This window comes from Calonectris borealis, chromosome 1 (genome assembly GCF_964195595.1).
Source record: "Calonectris borealis chromosome 1, bCalBor7.hap1.2, whole genome shotgun sequence".
NCBI lineage: Eukaryota > Metazoa > Chordata > Aves > Procellariiformes > Procellariidae > Calonectris > Calonectris borealis.
Genome location: NC_134312.1, coordinates 59,944,757 through 59,960,028, shown reverse-complemented (window position 1 = coordinate 59,960,028; position 15,272 = coordinate 59,944,757). Strand labels below are relative to the sequence as shown.

At 41.9% G+C, this 15,272-nt stretch overlaps 1 protein-coding gene across 1 annotated transcript in view; it reads right to left on the bottom strand.

Annotated features, from left to right (window-relative positions):
• Nucleotides 1-15,272, bottom strand: part of LARGE1 (LARGE xylosyl- and glucuronyltransferase 1) — a 202,961-nt gene that overhangs the window by 101,062 nt on the left and 86,627 nt on the right. The window contains exon 5 of the mRNA XM_075156462.1: nucleotides 7,718-7,889. Coding sequence (XP_075012563.1) covers nucleotides 7,718-7,889 — 172 coding nt within the window. The remainder of the gene's footprint in view (nucleotides 1-7,717; nucleotides 7,890-15,272) is intronic.

Below are 15,272 nucleotides of genomic sequence, written 5' to 3'. Positions count from 1 at the left end.
GGCCACACTATTTCTGATACAGGCCAGGATGCCGTTGGCCTTCTTGGCCACCTGAGCACACTGCCGGCTCATGTTCAGCCGGCTGTCAACCAGCACCCCCAGGTCCTTTTCCTCTGGGCAGCTTTCCAGCCACTCTTCCCCAAGCCTGTAGCGTTGCCTGGGGTTGTTGTGGCCGAAGTGCAGGACCCGGCACTTGGCCTTGTTGAATCTCATACAGTTGGCCTCGGCCCATCGATCCAGCCTGTCCAGGTCCCTCTGCAGAGCCTTCCTACCCTCCAGCAGATCAACACTCCCGCCCAACTTGGTGTCGTCTGCAAACTTACTGAGGGAGCACTCGATCCCCTCGTCCAGATCATTGATGAAGATATTGAACAGGACCGGCCCCAAAACTGAGCCCTGGGGAACACCGCTCGTGACCGGCCGCCAACTGGATTTAACTCCGTTCACCACAACTCTCTGGGCTCGGCCGTCCAGCCAGTTTTTTACCCAGCGAAGAGTGTACCTGTCTAGGCCGTGAGCCGCCAGCTTCTCTAGGAGAATGCTGTGGGAGACAGTGTCAAAGGCCTTACTGAAGTCCAAGTAGACCACATCCACTGCCTTTCCCTCATCCACTAGGCGGGTCACCTGGTCGTAGAAGGAGATCAGGTTGGTCAAGTGGGACCTGCCTTCCATGAACCCGTGCTGGCTGGGCCATTTGTTAGGTGAATGACCCATGTGTCTCATGTGCTTGGCTTTTTCACACGTGCAGAGGTGAATCATCATTACAGATTATTAACTCAAATGATGGACAGGTTGCCACTCCCTCCACATTCACTGCCTGCTCACACACTTGCTCTGCTTTACTGTCACCTAGGGAACGCAGACTGACTGGCCAGAGGGATTAGTCCATGGACTTAATTTGTGTGCTCCACCCAAGACGACTGGCAGACAGGGGTTTGGGTTTTCTTTAATAGCCCTCTAAAAAAAAAAAAAATTAAACAAGTTGTGATGGGGCAGAGGTACTAAATGTATCTGACAGGGAGCATGTCTATAATTGCACAAGAAGGTGAACAGACTGCAGGAGGAAACGATTAACCCAGAACATTCCTGACCGATTTCCCCTTTTTAGTTGGGTGGGGGGTTATTATTATTTTCCTCCTCAGTTTGTTCCCTCCCACTGTTCTCATAGCTTTTCATTTCAGCACAGCCCGCTGGCATCCCGTTCCCAGAAATGCACTTTTCCTCTGCCAAGAACAAACACACAAAGCAGAAATGTTCCTTCTCTCAGTGTCTACCCTCTGGGAGCTGGATCTTCTAGCTTCTGGAAAGTCACAGCTTCTGCTAGTCAAGGGAGATGGGGATATGCACTTTGCTCCTCCGATGCCGCGCTCTGCCCAGATTTCTCTCAATAAATATTTGCAAGGCAATTCAAAAAGCTCTAGGTCCACTCTCCATGGTTGGAGTACTTGAGATTAATAGAATTAAAGTCTCTTTAAATCCTGAAGAAAGAGCTCAGGAGACAGAAACTGTTTTTTCCTTTAACACTGTGTGAGTCATACAATGTTTAGTTTGGGTGTTTGATACATCATAGCATCTAAGCCAAAAAGACAGCTGTAGAATGAGTGGCAGGTTAACAAAGACTGGGGAAAAATAATGCAGAAAAAGCGCTAGATTGATGTTGAGAAGGTAGAAAAAGCGGCCTCAACATTTCAGTGTTGCCAACAAGATTTTATTACAATCTTGTAGTATGTGGTGGGTTTTTATTCTGAAAACTCCAGTTGAGGAATCAAAAGATGACAAAAGAGTATCAGCTTTCATTTTTAATTAAAACATTCCTAGCCCCCATGGGAAAAAGCTTGAAAACATGACCAAACTGTATCCCTTGGAAATCAAAATGGAAAAATAAAGAACCCAAATCTTTTATTTTATTTGACTTTATTTTAGAATTTCCCCCACCATGAGTTATACCCAATTTCTATGCACTGTTGGCCTTTCACCTCTAAATATTTCTGCCTGGTGGCAGAAACAGACAAAGAATCATTCAGCTAAAAAAGAACTACAGATGTTTCAGAAACTGCAGCCATTCCATTTTGGCAGCAATTCATAATCAGAATTTTCTGATTATGTCCCTTGTCACATTAAAACCCATAAACTAGAATGTGCACATGCTGATCCGTATAATAAACTCTCTCCCCTGGAGCTCATTTACTGAGGTCAACTTTCTTACATACTGCCTCCTCAATAAAGGAATACCATAGCAAAGCAAATTGCAATTAGGTAAAAAAAAGGGAAAAAAAAGAACTTCCAGCTAGCCAGCTTATCCGACAAGTGTGGAGAGACAGAAGTGTTTTTCCCTAGATCCACAGAATCAGTAAGTCCATCTCTTTGCTTGATCCCCTCCTAATTAAAATCAGCAAAATTAACCTCCAATCACAGTTAGAAACTTGTCTCTTTTCTGAATATCCTAAATCCTTACTTTCTTTGGCTCTTCACCAAGATAAATCAGTGTTCACTCCTGTAGTTTCACACGCAGATAACAACAGCATCATGAGACAGAGGAGCACGACACACCCCAACATTTCTATCAGTTATGGCTAACAAATAGGATTCTTAATCAATGATGCTTCAAAGCTTCCGCAGCAGAAAAGAAGAAAACACCGCGATATAACAATCAGGAATAGAAAATCTTAAGCAGATGGAGTCTCCACAGGGACCTTTTCAAAGAGAAAATGTATTTCATTTGTGGAATAACCCTGGGATGAGCTATGTACTGTAGTCTAACCATTAAACACTTACATAAGTCTTTCAGAACAACTAACAGATGTTCCTTTTATGAGCAAAGACAAGTGTCATTCGGCCTTTTTAGACACCTATAAAAATTCAGAAAATTTTAAGCTATTTTAATAGCTGCCTGACAATTTTATTAATGCAGTCTGCTACAATGTAATCCTGTTTCCTTCACAAAAAGACTGACTCATACCACAGATTTTTACACACACTAAGGTGCACATTGCTAATGCATTCCTCTTGATTAGTAAGAAAAGAAAACCTATTGTACTGACCAGAAGGAACAGAAAGATCTCTGCAGGTTTTAACACAAATAGTGTGTCAGCCCACAGAGATTCTGTCTCAAAATGATCAGTGGAAGCTTTAATGATTTACTCAGTGTAAACTGACAGACTGAACTACAGAACCTGCCCAGAATCAATTCTGTGGCTCAAATCCTGGCTTCAGCCATAGGTGACAATGAATTTTAAATTTTAATCTTGGCAACAACTGAGTATTTTACATCATCACAAGAAGAGCATACTATAAAAAGTACAATCTTTGCAGAAAAAGAGCCTAGGTCTACGACAGGTATATTTTTTTAAAACGGGACTTCACTGATAGAGCCAAATTCAAGGAAATTTATACAGCACCTGCTGACTCTGCCTGACTCTCACCGGTGCCATCAGCATCTCACTTTCTGGCACACTAAATTCACACACAAATAAAAAGTTATGCATGCATTTGATATCACAACCTTATGCATAATAGTTCTTGCAGGAATATCATTACTAAACCACCTACACAAGATGTTGACTTTTGTGATGGTTGTGATTTTTTTTTTGTTTGTTTGCTCTTTTTCCTGAAGAAGCTGCAAAAATAGCATGAACCTAGCTTGTTACCTCAGGCATTTTGCAGAACAATATGCCAAAGCACCCACATACTAAGTGTTTTCAAATTTTAAGTTTGGGATTGACTATGTGCCAACCTCTCTTCAGCTGTGGGCACTTGATCCTGCACCAAAATTGCTGTTGACCTTTTCTGGTATTTATGATGTCAGTATGGATTTTTATCATTGTTTGAGTTCCTGACACAAAGCAAACAGCTTCTATAGCATGTTTTTATTCACGCAAAGTATGAATATGGGAATCTCAGTCTTCCTATCAAGCTTGCCATTTCTCCTTCTTGGATGCTTGGTTAATGGAGGTAGGCAATTCTGCCTTACTGCCTTCATCAGCTTTCCAGAGAAGACTTATTTGCACAGATGAACACTAATTGTAGCTTATATTCTCTAGATGACTTAATCTATGAGTTATTCGAAATACACTAGTTATGTACTATCCAGTCTCTACTGCTTAGAAGTACTTAAAATATTCATCATATCAGCTAGCTGAATTGTGAGACTAACATGTAGCAGTAGGACATCACTGTTCAATATAGCCTCTGAGTTACGACATAGAAATACCATAATGCCCTTAGATGTGGCATGCAACTTAACACAGAGTCCCTCAACACTGATCTCTATGGGGATTATTCAGGTGTCATTTGTGGGTCTCAGTTGTGACTCATACATAGCAATGCCCTAAAGGAACCAGGCAGACACAAGAATTGTCACCTGACACTAGGTAAAGCACAAAGACGGTCTCTTGCTATTTACATGTACAGCACCCAGCACAAAGAGGCTGTGATCCTGACTGGAACTGCAACCTGTAACCCAAATAATTATGACGACTGTTATAGTCAGGTCCCAAATAAATTCACAATACCATTTACAATGAATGCTCTTAAGAATCCATATCTAACATACAGTTAAAGTAAAAATCAGAAGTTTGGAAAAAAGAACCCAGATTTCAGTACCAAGAGTTTGGGTGAGCAAGAATAATAAAACAATTAGCTGATGTGGCCTTCAAAAGATCATTAAGATTGATGGCAGAGAGCATAGCTTTGGACTGGTTCTTTTCTCAGAAGAATTCACACAATTTCTGCAATAAAAGCATATTGCTTACACTAATCCTTGCTGTCTGAAACACCTGCAGCACTTCATCCAAGAATGCATATGATCTACAGTCCCACTCTTCTGCCCTTAGGCTAGATGCTTTCTCAAGTTTATAACTGTCAAAATCCAGTGAAAGATGAATAGAAAACATAATCAGTGTCAACTAAGTCACAAAAAACATGCATGACAGGTTATCTTCACCAGACTGGCTGCAGACTCACACCTTTGAAGTCAATATTTTGGAGATATATCTCTGTCCTAGAGAAACAGACTGCTTATCTTTGGGAGGGCAAGAGAGAAAGAGGCTAAAGCAGAGATGTCCAAATCCCAGCTGAAAAGCTGGATCTGACTCTTTAAATGTAAGTTACTGGTTCCCAAAGATAAATCTATGCCTAGAGATTGAAGGAGAGCCTGTGGTTCTAAAGCTGCTCTCCAAGCTGAGATTGGGTATAGTGTCAAGTTCCTTTAGAGAGTAGAACTCCCCTTCAGAGTTGTTTTATTTCTCTTCTGTTTAAGTAATATTTCAACAAACACACTAGATTGTCTCAAAGAAATCTTCATAAACTTACTTGGGACTTCTGACGGAGAAACAAGGAGGGCATTAAAACATTAGTTTAAAAACAGATCCTTTAGAGCAATATTTGAGGCTAATGACATGAGACATCCTTTGAAACTTTTGTAATGCTGGCAGAAGAAATAAAAAGACACTGAGGACAAATTGAGAATCACCATATGATTTAAACCAAAAGCAGTAAAAGAGCAACAGTATCTCTCCAACTTACTTGCCCTTGTTTTTCAGGATGATCCATGTCCATTGAGTCTTGGCCTAATGGGACTGCACCCTATGATACAGGCTGGAGCACAAGCTTGCGCTCAGACACTTTCATTTCTCTCTCCTCCCCAACATTTAGGATCACTGTTTTGGGCATACGTGCCTTCCAAAGTCCTCTCCCATCCTGGTCAAGTCTTGGGGCTATGGGATTGTCCCATTAATTCTTTCTTTGTGCATATAGACACTGATTAATTTATTGCCAGGATTAAAAAATTGTGGAGAAGCAGGTGGTCAGCCAGAATTAAAGACAGACTGGACAACTTACAAAATCATACATTTGTGAGTTGTGATACTTATGTTATGAGGGCTGGCAGTAGCACAGGAATTCTGTCTCCCTGTATAAATTAGAGCTTTTCACAGCTCTAATCAGCTGAACAATCTTAACTAGTTCTATGGAGACTGCCTTACACCCACTTTTTACTTCCACTAATTGTCCTTCTCCGTGTTTCCGTATTTTCTGTCTGTATTTTTTTCAGTCTTAGGCCTGCCTCTGCTCCATATTCCTTTACAAGCAGTCTTCATGCTTGGTTTCTTTCCCCAGTAAAAAGTAAGGGACCTTCATTGAAAATATGACAGAAAATATAAGCAAGATGATGATCCCCCTCATCGTCTCAATTCAGATCTTGCTGTCTTTGACCATACAGTGCTCTGTGCCCAAGTTCAGTTTATACACATTTCTTTACCTGCTACATCATGCTAATACACCATATTCAGTAAAATATTACTATTAATGGGACAGTAGCACACAGTGAGACAGTAAAATAGCACAGCATTACTCCCTGTGCATACGTTTATGTAAATTATGGTTGTCAAGGTATATGTTTATATGAAACTCAAGGTTCAGTGGCAGGAAAGGCTTGATGAAGAGGTTTGAACAATACCTGAAGAGAAGGAAAAACTTTATATTCCTTAATAAAGCAAGTTTGTGAATAGTTCAGTTAAGTTAGAAGGTGATTGCTTCTGGCCTGCTGAAGGGACATCAGTGTATCCAGAGAAGGAAAAGGAAACAAATGCACGAAGAAGCAAGCACTAGAACCCAGTCCTTGACTGTAGAGTTGAAGATAATAGCTCCTGCCCGTTAGCTGGGTACTGGGAGAGGCAAAGAGGCCTTGTGGATTTCAGCATGGGATAAGTACAGTAAATGTACTCTTTTTTCTGGCACCTTTCTAAGAGTGGTTTATTTTGGCTTCTGTAAATAAACAGTCCCATTTGCTTAGGCTGACTTTGCTTGAGGTGATTTTAAGAGGGCTGATGATATGCATCAAGGCTACATTTTTACGGGGCTGTAAATCTTCAAACCAGGATACTGGAATGCCTCTGCACTTACCAGCACTCCAATACATATTTTGAGGGCAAGAGGAGAACAGCAGGGCATGTCTCTGACCCTGAAAAGCTGGCAACACTGGAGCCTGGGAGAATTAAATGGTTTTAGCAGTGTGTTAGCCAGGAAAGAGCTCTGGTTTGTGACAGAGTAGTGGGAAACTTTTTTGTGATCATCTCCTTACACAGTTACTCTGAAAGCGTCCTTTCTTGATCAAACTCTCAAGGAGTTTTTCAAGGAGCTGTGGGAAATTGGTATAGGTAGAGAAAACTACTTTAGGGGGATACTTCAAATCCAGAACCCTTTATCAACTCATTAAGAGGAGCAAGCAGTAACTCATTTCTACTCATATGTAAAAATCTGCCCCCTTCATCCTCCTCCCCAGTCTAAGTATGATCCTAACTTCAGTTATTTTCAGTAGTAACATGGAAAAGTTATACTGAAAGTAATAATTAGGTTTTATTAATAAAAAGTAATATAAAATGAGTTCTTCCAAGTATTGAATACTAACAGGTGCTTGAATGGTAGGTCACTACAGCAGCCTCATAATTCTTTATCATCTACTGTATTGTCAAGCTCTCACCTGTCCCAAATAATTAGACCAATAAAACAAACCACACAGATAATCAGTGTTGTCAATCATTCTATACAGAACATTGTTGAGGAAAGGGATCATAAATAGAACAATTATATTCAAACGCCAAAGATCGAAAGAGTGAAAACATTTAACAAATCTCAGATAGCCCTTTTACCCCGTTGTACTGTTTGCTTTACCATTCTCCCTCCCCCACAAATAAAGACAGTAAACAAATCATTAGAATACCTTTGAACTTGTGAAAGACGGCCCATAGCTCAGCAATGTCAGTGGCAAATGTTATGTCTGTGTCGAGGACAATGACTCGCTCAAGATTGGAAGGTAGAGTCTTAGTCAGAACCAACTTCATCAGCCCGTAAATCCCAGAGTAGTGTTTGTTGGGGATCCAAGACACTTCCGACTGATAGAAAATGGGAAGTGGGAAAGAGGAAGAAAAAATAATCTTCATTAGAGAGGGAAACTCTTCTTGACACTAGTTTCTTTTAATAGTGGAAGATCTCTGAGTACCAGCAATACAACACCATAAAATGCCAGGCAGAAAGAGTCATCTAAAACCCTGCTTTTAACTTCAGAAGCTCTGAAATATGCTGAAGTTTCTGAAAGCTTGAAAAAAAAAGTTCTTTGAGGCAACCGCTTTACACAATATGATTAAAATTAGTTGAGCCTTTCCAACCTGGTACGATCCATTCTGAGACATCCATGTATCCTGATAAAATTGAAATATATTTTTAATCCAAAACTTCAGGTGTATTGTACATTGCTTTCATTTTCAAACGAAACAGCAACTTTTGTGTTTGCGACTCCCAGAATTTTCTGACTCTGAAGTAGAAGTAACAAACATAACTTTTTTCTCCTTTTATTTCTTACAGATTTGGAGGTCTGAATTTCAAAAGGCTAGTCATCTGGAACAATGGGCCAGAAAATTGCAAAAAATTTCTTTCTTACAAACTCAGATTTTCCTTAAGCCTTACATCTTTAACTTGTAAATAGCGACATCACAAAGACATGCTCAAAAGTGGACAAAGTGGGAGAACATTTTTAGCCACATTTTTTTTTTTGTTATACATTGAAGAGGCAAACCCAATGTGCTGGTTTTGGCTGGGATAGAGTTAATTTTCTTCATAGTAGCTAGTATGGGGCTATGTTTTGGATTTGTGCTGGAAACAGTGTTGATAACAGAGGGATGTTTTCGTTATTGCTGAGCAGTGCTTACACAGACCCAAGGCCTTTTCTGCTCCTCACCCCACCCCACCAGTGAGTAGGCTGGGGGTGCACGAGAAGTTGGGAGGGGACACAGTTGACCCCAACTGACCAAAGGGATCTCCCTTACCGTATGATGTCATGCTCAGCAATAAAAGCTGGGGGAAGAAGAAGGAAGGGGGGAATGTTCGGAGTTTGTCTTCCCAAGTAACCATTACACGTGATGAAGCCCTGCTTTCCTGGTGATGGCTGAACACCTGCCTGCCGGTGGGAAGCAGTGAATGAATTCCTTGTTTTGCTTCGCTTGCGTGCGTGGCTTTTGCTTTCCCTATTAAACTGTCTTTATCTCAACCCACGAGTTTTCTCACTTTTACCCTTCTGATTCTCTCCTCCATCCCACCGGGGAGGAGTGAGCAAGCGGCTGTGTGGGGCTTAGTTGCCGGCTGGGGTTAAACCACGACCCCCAAACATTTACATTTCTTCATTAAGGGCTAAATAAAATATTTCTACAGCTTCTAAAATAAGTTGGGAGACTAAACTCAATATTTCATTGTGCTACCGACCCTAGGATGTTCCATGAGCTAAGTTTCTTTTTCTTTCTGTGAGATTCAAGTTCTCAAATGTCAAAAGTCACTGCTGAAAGTGGGATATGGAAGTTCCTGAAAAGTTCTTATTGCCATGTCTGAAACTCCTCTGTTTTAAAGGGCACACACTACAATTCCCAGATTTTAAGTTTTCCCCTGAGTCTTGCTCCCATTAACTTCAATTAGCATTTTGTCTATAGGGGACCAGAGTGAGACAGATTTCAGGATTTGTCCTGGCATGTTATACTTTGGAGGAAGTAGTCAGAAATTAAGCGCATTCATAAAACTGAGATTTATTCTGTTGTTTAACAGTCTCATACCTATTCACAGGCATTCTGAAGTTTATTATGTGAAACAGCTTTTGCACAGAAGAGCTCATTTCCACCAAAATCCTTCAAGAAAACCTTCCTATAATAGAATGGGTTCCTAAACTTTATTTGCAAGTTGGAAGAGTGGTTGAAGAAAGGCTAATAATAGCTGCTTAGAGTGCATTTCTTTTTGAATATAAAGTAACAAGGCCTCTGCCGATGTAAGCTGACCTGCTCTTTTCCCTTTAAAATGGCACACAACTTTCTTCTGCATTCCCAGGGTTCCCATACCAGTGCAGAGCTTTCCCTCACTGCTAAGTTCATTAAAATCTGAGGGTACTAGAGCAAATCTTTAAGGAGAAAGGCAAAATTTTAAGGGAAAGGCAGGAAAAGCAGGTTATCTTAAAACAACCCCAAAACAGAAAGTGCAAACTGAAATGTGAAGTTTTGTTTGGTTTTTTGAAAGGTATCTCATCCTGGCAATCCATCTGTGGTGTTTTCTTGTCTGTGCATATAATTCATATGTAATCATTGCATATACAATCTGGCTGGCATTGTCACCTACACACATCTATGTATTATTTACTTGTGCTCTCTATGGGATTTGCACTGTAGAATGCCAGAAGTAGCACAAGCAAGGAATGCTAGAACTCTGGTATAAACCACTATAAAAGAAATTAGAGAGTGAAGTAACACATAGCGTGGTTTTATTTACGGGTCTAAAAAGTCATCATTCTTATTTCATTTTTTCTTTCTTGCTCTCTCTTTAATTTGTATTGAGCTTAGAAGAGAAATCTAGTTTCTGTCTCCGAGATATATGCCAATATTAAGCCACTAGTTATTTAAAAATGCATCTCAATGCTCCCCAGAAATTTCTTCTATGTGTGTAACAGAAATAATTTCAAATTCGCACCCTCAAAACTCTAGTTACTTGTGGTCCTAGCTCTCCCACATGATGGCCCTAGGAATTGACCATCACATTAAAGTGTTAGCAAAGTGGTATTTACCCTGCTTCCCCAAACTCTGTGTATCATTCTGAATCTGCCACTTGATGTCCTTGTGCTAGACCAGCCATGGAGGTCTGCTCTCTAGTCATACTGACATAGTGAAAGAGTTTAAGTAACTTTACAGACTTGAGCTTGCTTTTATTATTACTCACCCCTATGTTATTAATTTTGGATGGCATGTCCTTCATTTAATTACTCCAAATGCAATACTGCTCCAGAATAACTCCTAATATGCTTATGCAAATAAGCCTAATAAGGCAGGGGTTCAGATGTCGCATGGATAGCCTGAGACAAGCAGGGAAGGTAAAAGGTGGCTGGAAAAGTAAGAGTGACCTGCAAGGAGCCATTACTTTCTTTGCTCTCAAGATTCCCAATATCTAACACCACTGCAATGTATCACTGCAGGGAAGAGATCCTTTCCTGGCTGTTTTTTCCAATCTGGAACACAGAAGCCAAAAGCCTGCCATCCAGAAGCCTGATGTCCGAAAGGATCGCTTTTGAAAATGAAAGGGGCAGTCCCTGTTCCAAATGGTCCACTACAGTTGGCTACCACATGTTTGATTTAAGCATATGTTGAAGCTTGAACTGTCAATTGGTTCAATGTATCTGCAGTTTTCTCTTCTCTGATGCAGAGTTGACTAAGACATAAACAGGAGTCCTAATTAGTCCCCAGCATAATTTCTTCACTGCTTTGCTATTCATGAATAATGTAACTGTTCCAAATTCATGCCAAGGAAAACTCCTTACGCTACACAACAGCACTGTGAAGGCTCACACTCTCTGGGTATTACATATAGTCTTACTAAAAGAAACACAAGAACACTATGGCTGAATAGGTGCTTAGTAGTTAAGAAGTGCCAGTTTGAGATAATTAAGATGGCCTAAGCACAAACACTTGCAAAATTCTGCAACCTCCAAGCTGTCCACTTTGATATAACTGGTAATATTTAGCCATTTCATTTATCTATTGTCTAAATATTTTCTGTAAGTCTTAATTTTTTTTTTCTCTAGCATAGTTAAAATGGCCCATGTATGGAATGTTTGTGAATCATTTGCTTTACAATCTAAATCAGAGTTGCCTTCAGAGAACAAATATTCCTAGAAGATACAGCAGGAACAGAAAAAAATAGAGTTAGTAAAAGGGGAAAGTGAAACAAAATAGTGTGACATACTTTGCCATTTGTATAATTCTCAATTCAGCAGAAATAGCACACCTCGGATCTCTAGCACTCAAGATCTGGATTTTTGTTCACGAGAGGAAGGTAAAGAAAGGCATTTAGCTGGTGCTGACAGTGATTCTTGTAAGTAAGCTAAGTGAAATAGTATCATCTCACTAAAGATCTTTTATCAGAACCATCTTTATTCTTTCCATAATTGAAGGCTGAAAACACACTAAATTATCTAAATTATTTTGTGCTTCTGCCTATGAATATAGAAATTACATGCCCATGAGTCTGCATGCTGTACACAACTGATCACTCTGGTAAATGCCAGAGAAGTGGGAGCAACAGGCTCTATGTCTAGTGATACTTTACCAGCAAGTTGTCTTCCGTGATTATACTCTTGATTATCTCTGGGAAAAGCTGGCTAAAACACAGTGGCTATACACGGCCTAACTCTGCTTTCTCACAGTTGCTACCTACTGTATAAATGCTCATTAGAGTTAGCAGAAGTGCCCTTTTTAAGGAGAGAAGCCTAATATAGACATACAGCTTAAAATCAAGTTTCCCTGTTTCTATGAGAGAAGAAAACAGTGGCTCCTTCTCTGTTTGTGAATGAATTGTATAGTGACTACATTCCCAAGTATTTAGGTATTTTTATTCTTAAATAAAGAAAAGCCTTCCTACCCTCAAGCAGATCAACACTCCCACCCAACCTGGTGTTGTCTGCAAACTTACTGAGGGAGCACTTAATCGCCTCATCCAGATCGTTGATAAAGATCTTGAACAAGACCGGCCCCAAAACTGAGCCCTGGGGAACACCGCTCGTGACCGGCCACCAGCTGGATTTAACTCCGTTGACCACAACTCTCTGGGCTCGGCCGTCCAGCCAGTTTTTTACCCAGCGAAGAGTGTACCTGTCTAAGCCGTGAGACTCCAGCTTCTCTAGGAGAATGCCATGGGAGACAGTGTCAAAGGCTTTACTGAAGTCCAGGTAGACCACATCCACAGCCTCTCCCTCATCCACTAGGCGGGTCACCTGGTCACAGAAAGAGATCAGGTCAAGCAGGACCTGCCTTCCATGAACCTGTGCTGGCTGGGCCTGATCCTCTGGTTGTCCTGCATATGGCTTATGAGCGCCCTCAAGATGAACCGCTCCATATCTTCCCCGTTACTGAGGTCAGGCTGACAGGCCTGCAGTTCCCTGGATCCTCCTTCCGGCACTTCTTGTACATGGGCATCACATTGGCAAGCCTCCAGTCGTCTGGGACCTCCCCAGTTAACCAGGACTGCTGGTAAATGATGGAGAGTGGCTTGGCAAGCTCCTCCTCCTCTCACCCCATCCTCTCGGGTGGATCCCATCCAGCCCCATAGACTTGTGAGAGTCCAGGTGGTGTAGCAGGTCATTAACTTCTTCCTCTTGAATTATGGGGTGTTTATCCTGCTCGCCATCCCTGTCTTCCAGCTCAGGGGGCTGAATACCCTGAGGATAACTGGTCTGACTATTGAAGACTGAGGCAAAGAAGGCATTAAGAACCTAAGCCTTTTCCTCATCCTTGGTGGCAATGTTCCCCCCCGCATCCAATAAAGGGTGGAGATTCTCCTTGGCTCTCTTTTTGTCGTTAATATATTTGTAAAAACATTTTTTGTTGTCTCTTACGACAGTGGCCAGATTGCATTCTAGCTGGGCTTTTGCCTTTCTCATTTCCTCTCTGCATGACCTAACGAGATCCCTCAAGAACTCTTCTTGAGTTGCCTGCCCCTTCTTCCACAAGTGCTAAACTCTCCTTTTTTTCCTGAGTCCCAGCAAGAGCTCCCCATTCAGCCAGGCCGGTTGTCTTCCCCACCCGTTGTTCTGACGGCACATGGGGACAGCCTGCTCCTGTGCCTTTAAGACTTCCTTCTTGAAGAATGTCCAGCCTTCCTGGACCCCTTTGCCCTTCAGGATTGTCTCCCAAGGGACTCTCTCAACCAGTGTCCTGAGGAGGCCAAAGTCATTTCATGGTCACTAAGCCCAAGACGGCCTCCGACCACCACATCTCCCACCAGTCCTTCTCTGTTTGTGAACAGCAGGTCACGCGAGGCACCTCCCCTAGTGGGCTCGCTTACCAGCTGCATCAGGAAGTTCTCTTCCACACACTCCAGCAACCTCCTAGACCGTTTCCTCTCTACCGTGTTGTATTTCCAGCAGACGTCCGGGAAGTTGAACAGAGCCCACGAGAACAAGGGCTAGTGATTGTGAGAGTTCTGCCAGCCACTTGTAGAGATCTCATTGATGAGATCCCCCCTGAGCCTTCTCTTCTCCAGGCTAAACGGTCCCAGCACTCTCAGCCTTTCCTCATATGTGAGATGCTCCATTCCCTTCATGTTTGTGGCCCTTGGCTGGACTCTCTCCAGTAAGTCCATATCTCTCTTGTATTGAGCAGCCCAGAACTGGACCCAGCACTCCAGGTATGGTCTACCAGTGCTGAGTAGGGGGGAAGGATCACCTCCCTCGACCTGCTGGCAAATCGTTGTCAAATGCAGCCAAGGTTACCATTAGCCTTCTTTGTCGCAAGGGCACGTGTTAAGCCTGGTGTCCACCAGGACCCCCAGGTCCTTTTCTGCCAAGCTGCTTTCCAGCTGGGTGGCCCCCAGCATATATTGGTGCATGGGGTAGTTTACAGGTGCAAGACTTTGCACTTCTCCTTGTTGAACTTCCTTGTTGAAGTCCCTGTCAGACCCTCTTGTCTGTTAAACAATATTTTTTTCCATTTTCTTAACAGAATTCCTCACTGTCCCACAGCATATATAGCACTGTAGCACCTCCTGAGCTACAAAAAGTGCTTCCTGTTCAGCATAATAAGATGAGGGAAGTTTGGCTGATGAAGTGTTTTCCCTGGCAGCACATCCTTAAATACTTTACACTGGAAAAATGCAACCTTCAATACTGTATTGATTTTCTCACAACATTCACTGCATTTTTCTAGATATACTTCGAAAAAAAATCAGTCAAAATAATCCTCAGTTATGACATAATTTCCCCATCCCCACTCCAAATAGAAGACACCCTGTCTGCTCAGCTGACTTCACAAAAGCACCACTATAGCCAGTATCTTGCAAGAGCCTGAAGGTCAGACTGGCTGGGTTGATGCACCAGGCTGAGAAACATCAAGCCTGGAGGCAGAAGGTGCCACTTGCGCACACCCCTCTCAGAGGTGGACTAATAAATGGGATCAAATAGACCCAAATACCAACACCACCCAGACTTAATGGCTGCAGAGTCACTGTGGTGGGGAAACAACCAGCAGCAAACAGGAGGAGTCAGAAAACAGAAAAGGCTAGGGGAATTTGAAAGGGCAATCTATAGGTAATTCTACCTTGCTAGAGCTTTCACACCACGTTTTGCTATTAAAAAGATCTGGCATCTAGAATATACTGATTGAAATAAGGAGAGATGTGAATTAGGCTCTGTAATGAATGACTTGATGGAAACCTCAATTTCCAAAAGTATTCAGCATCTACTTGCTCTCACCAACTTCAAC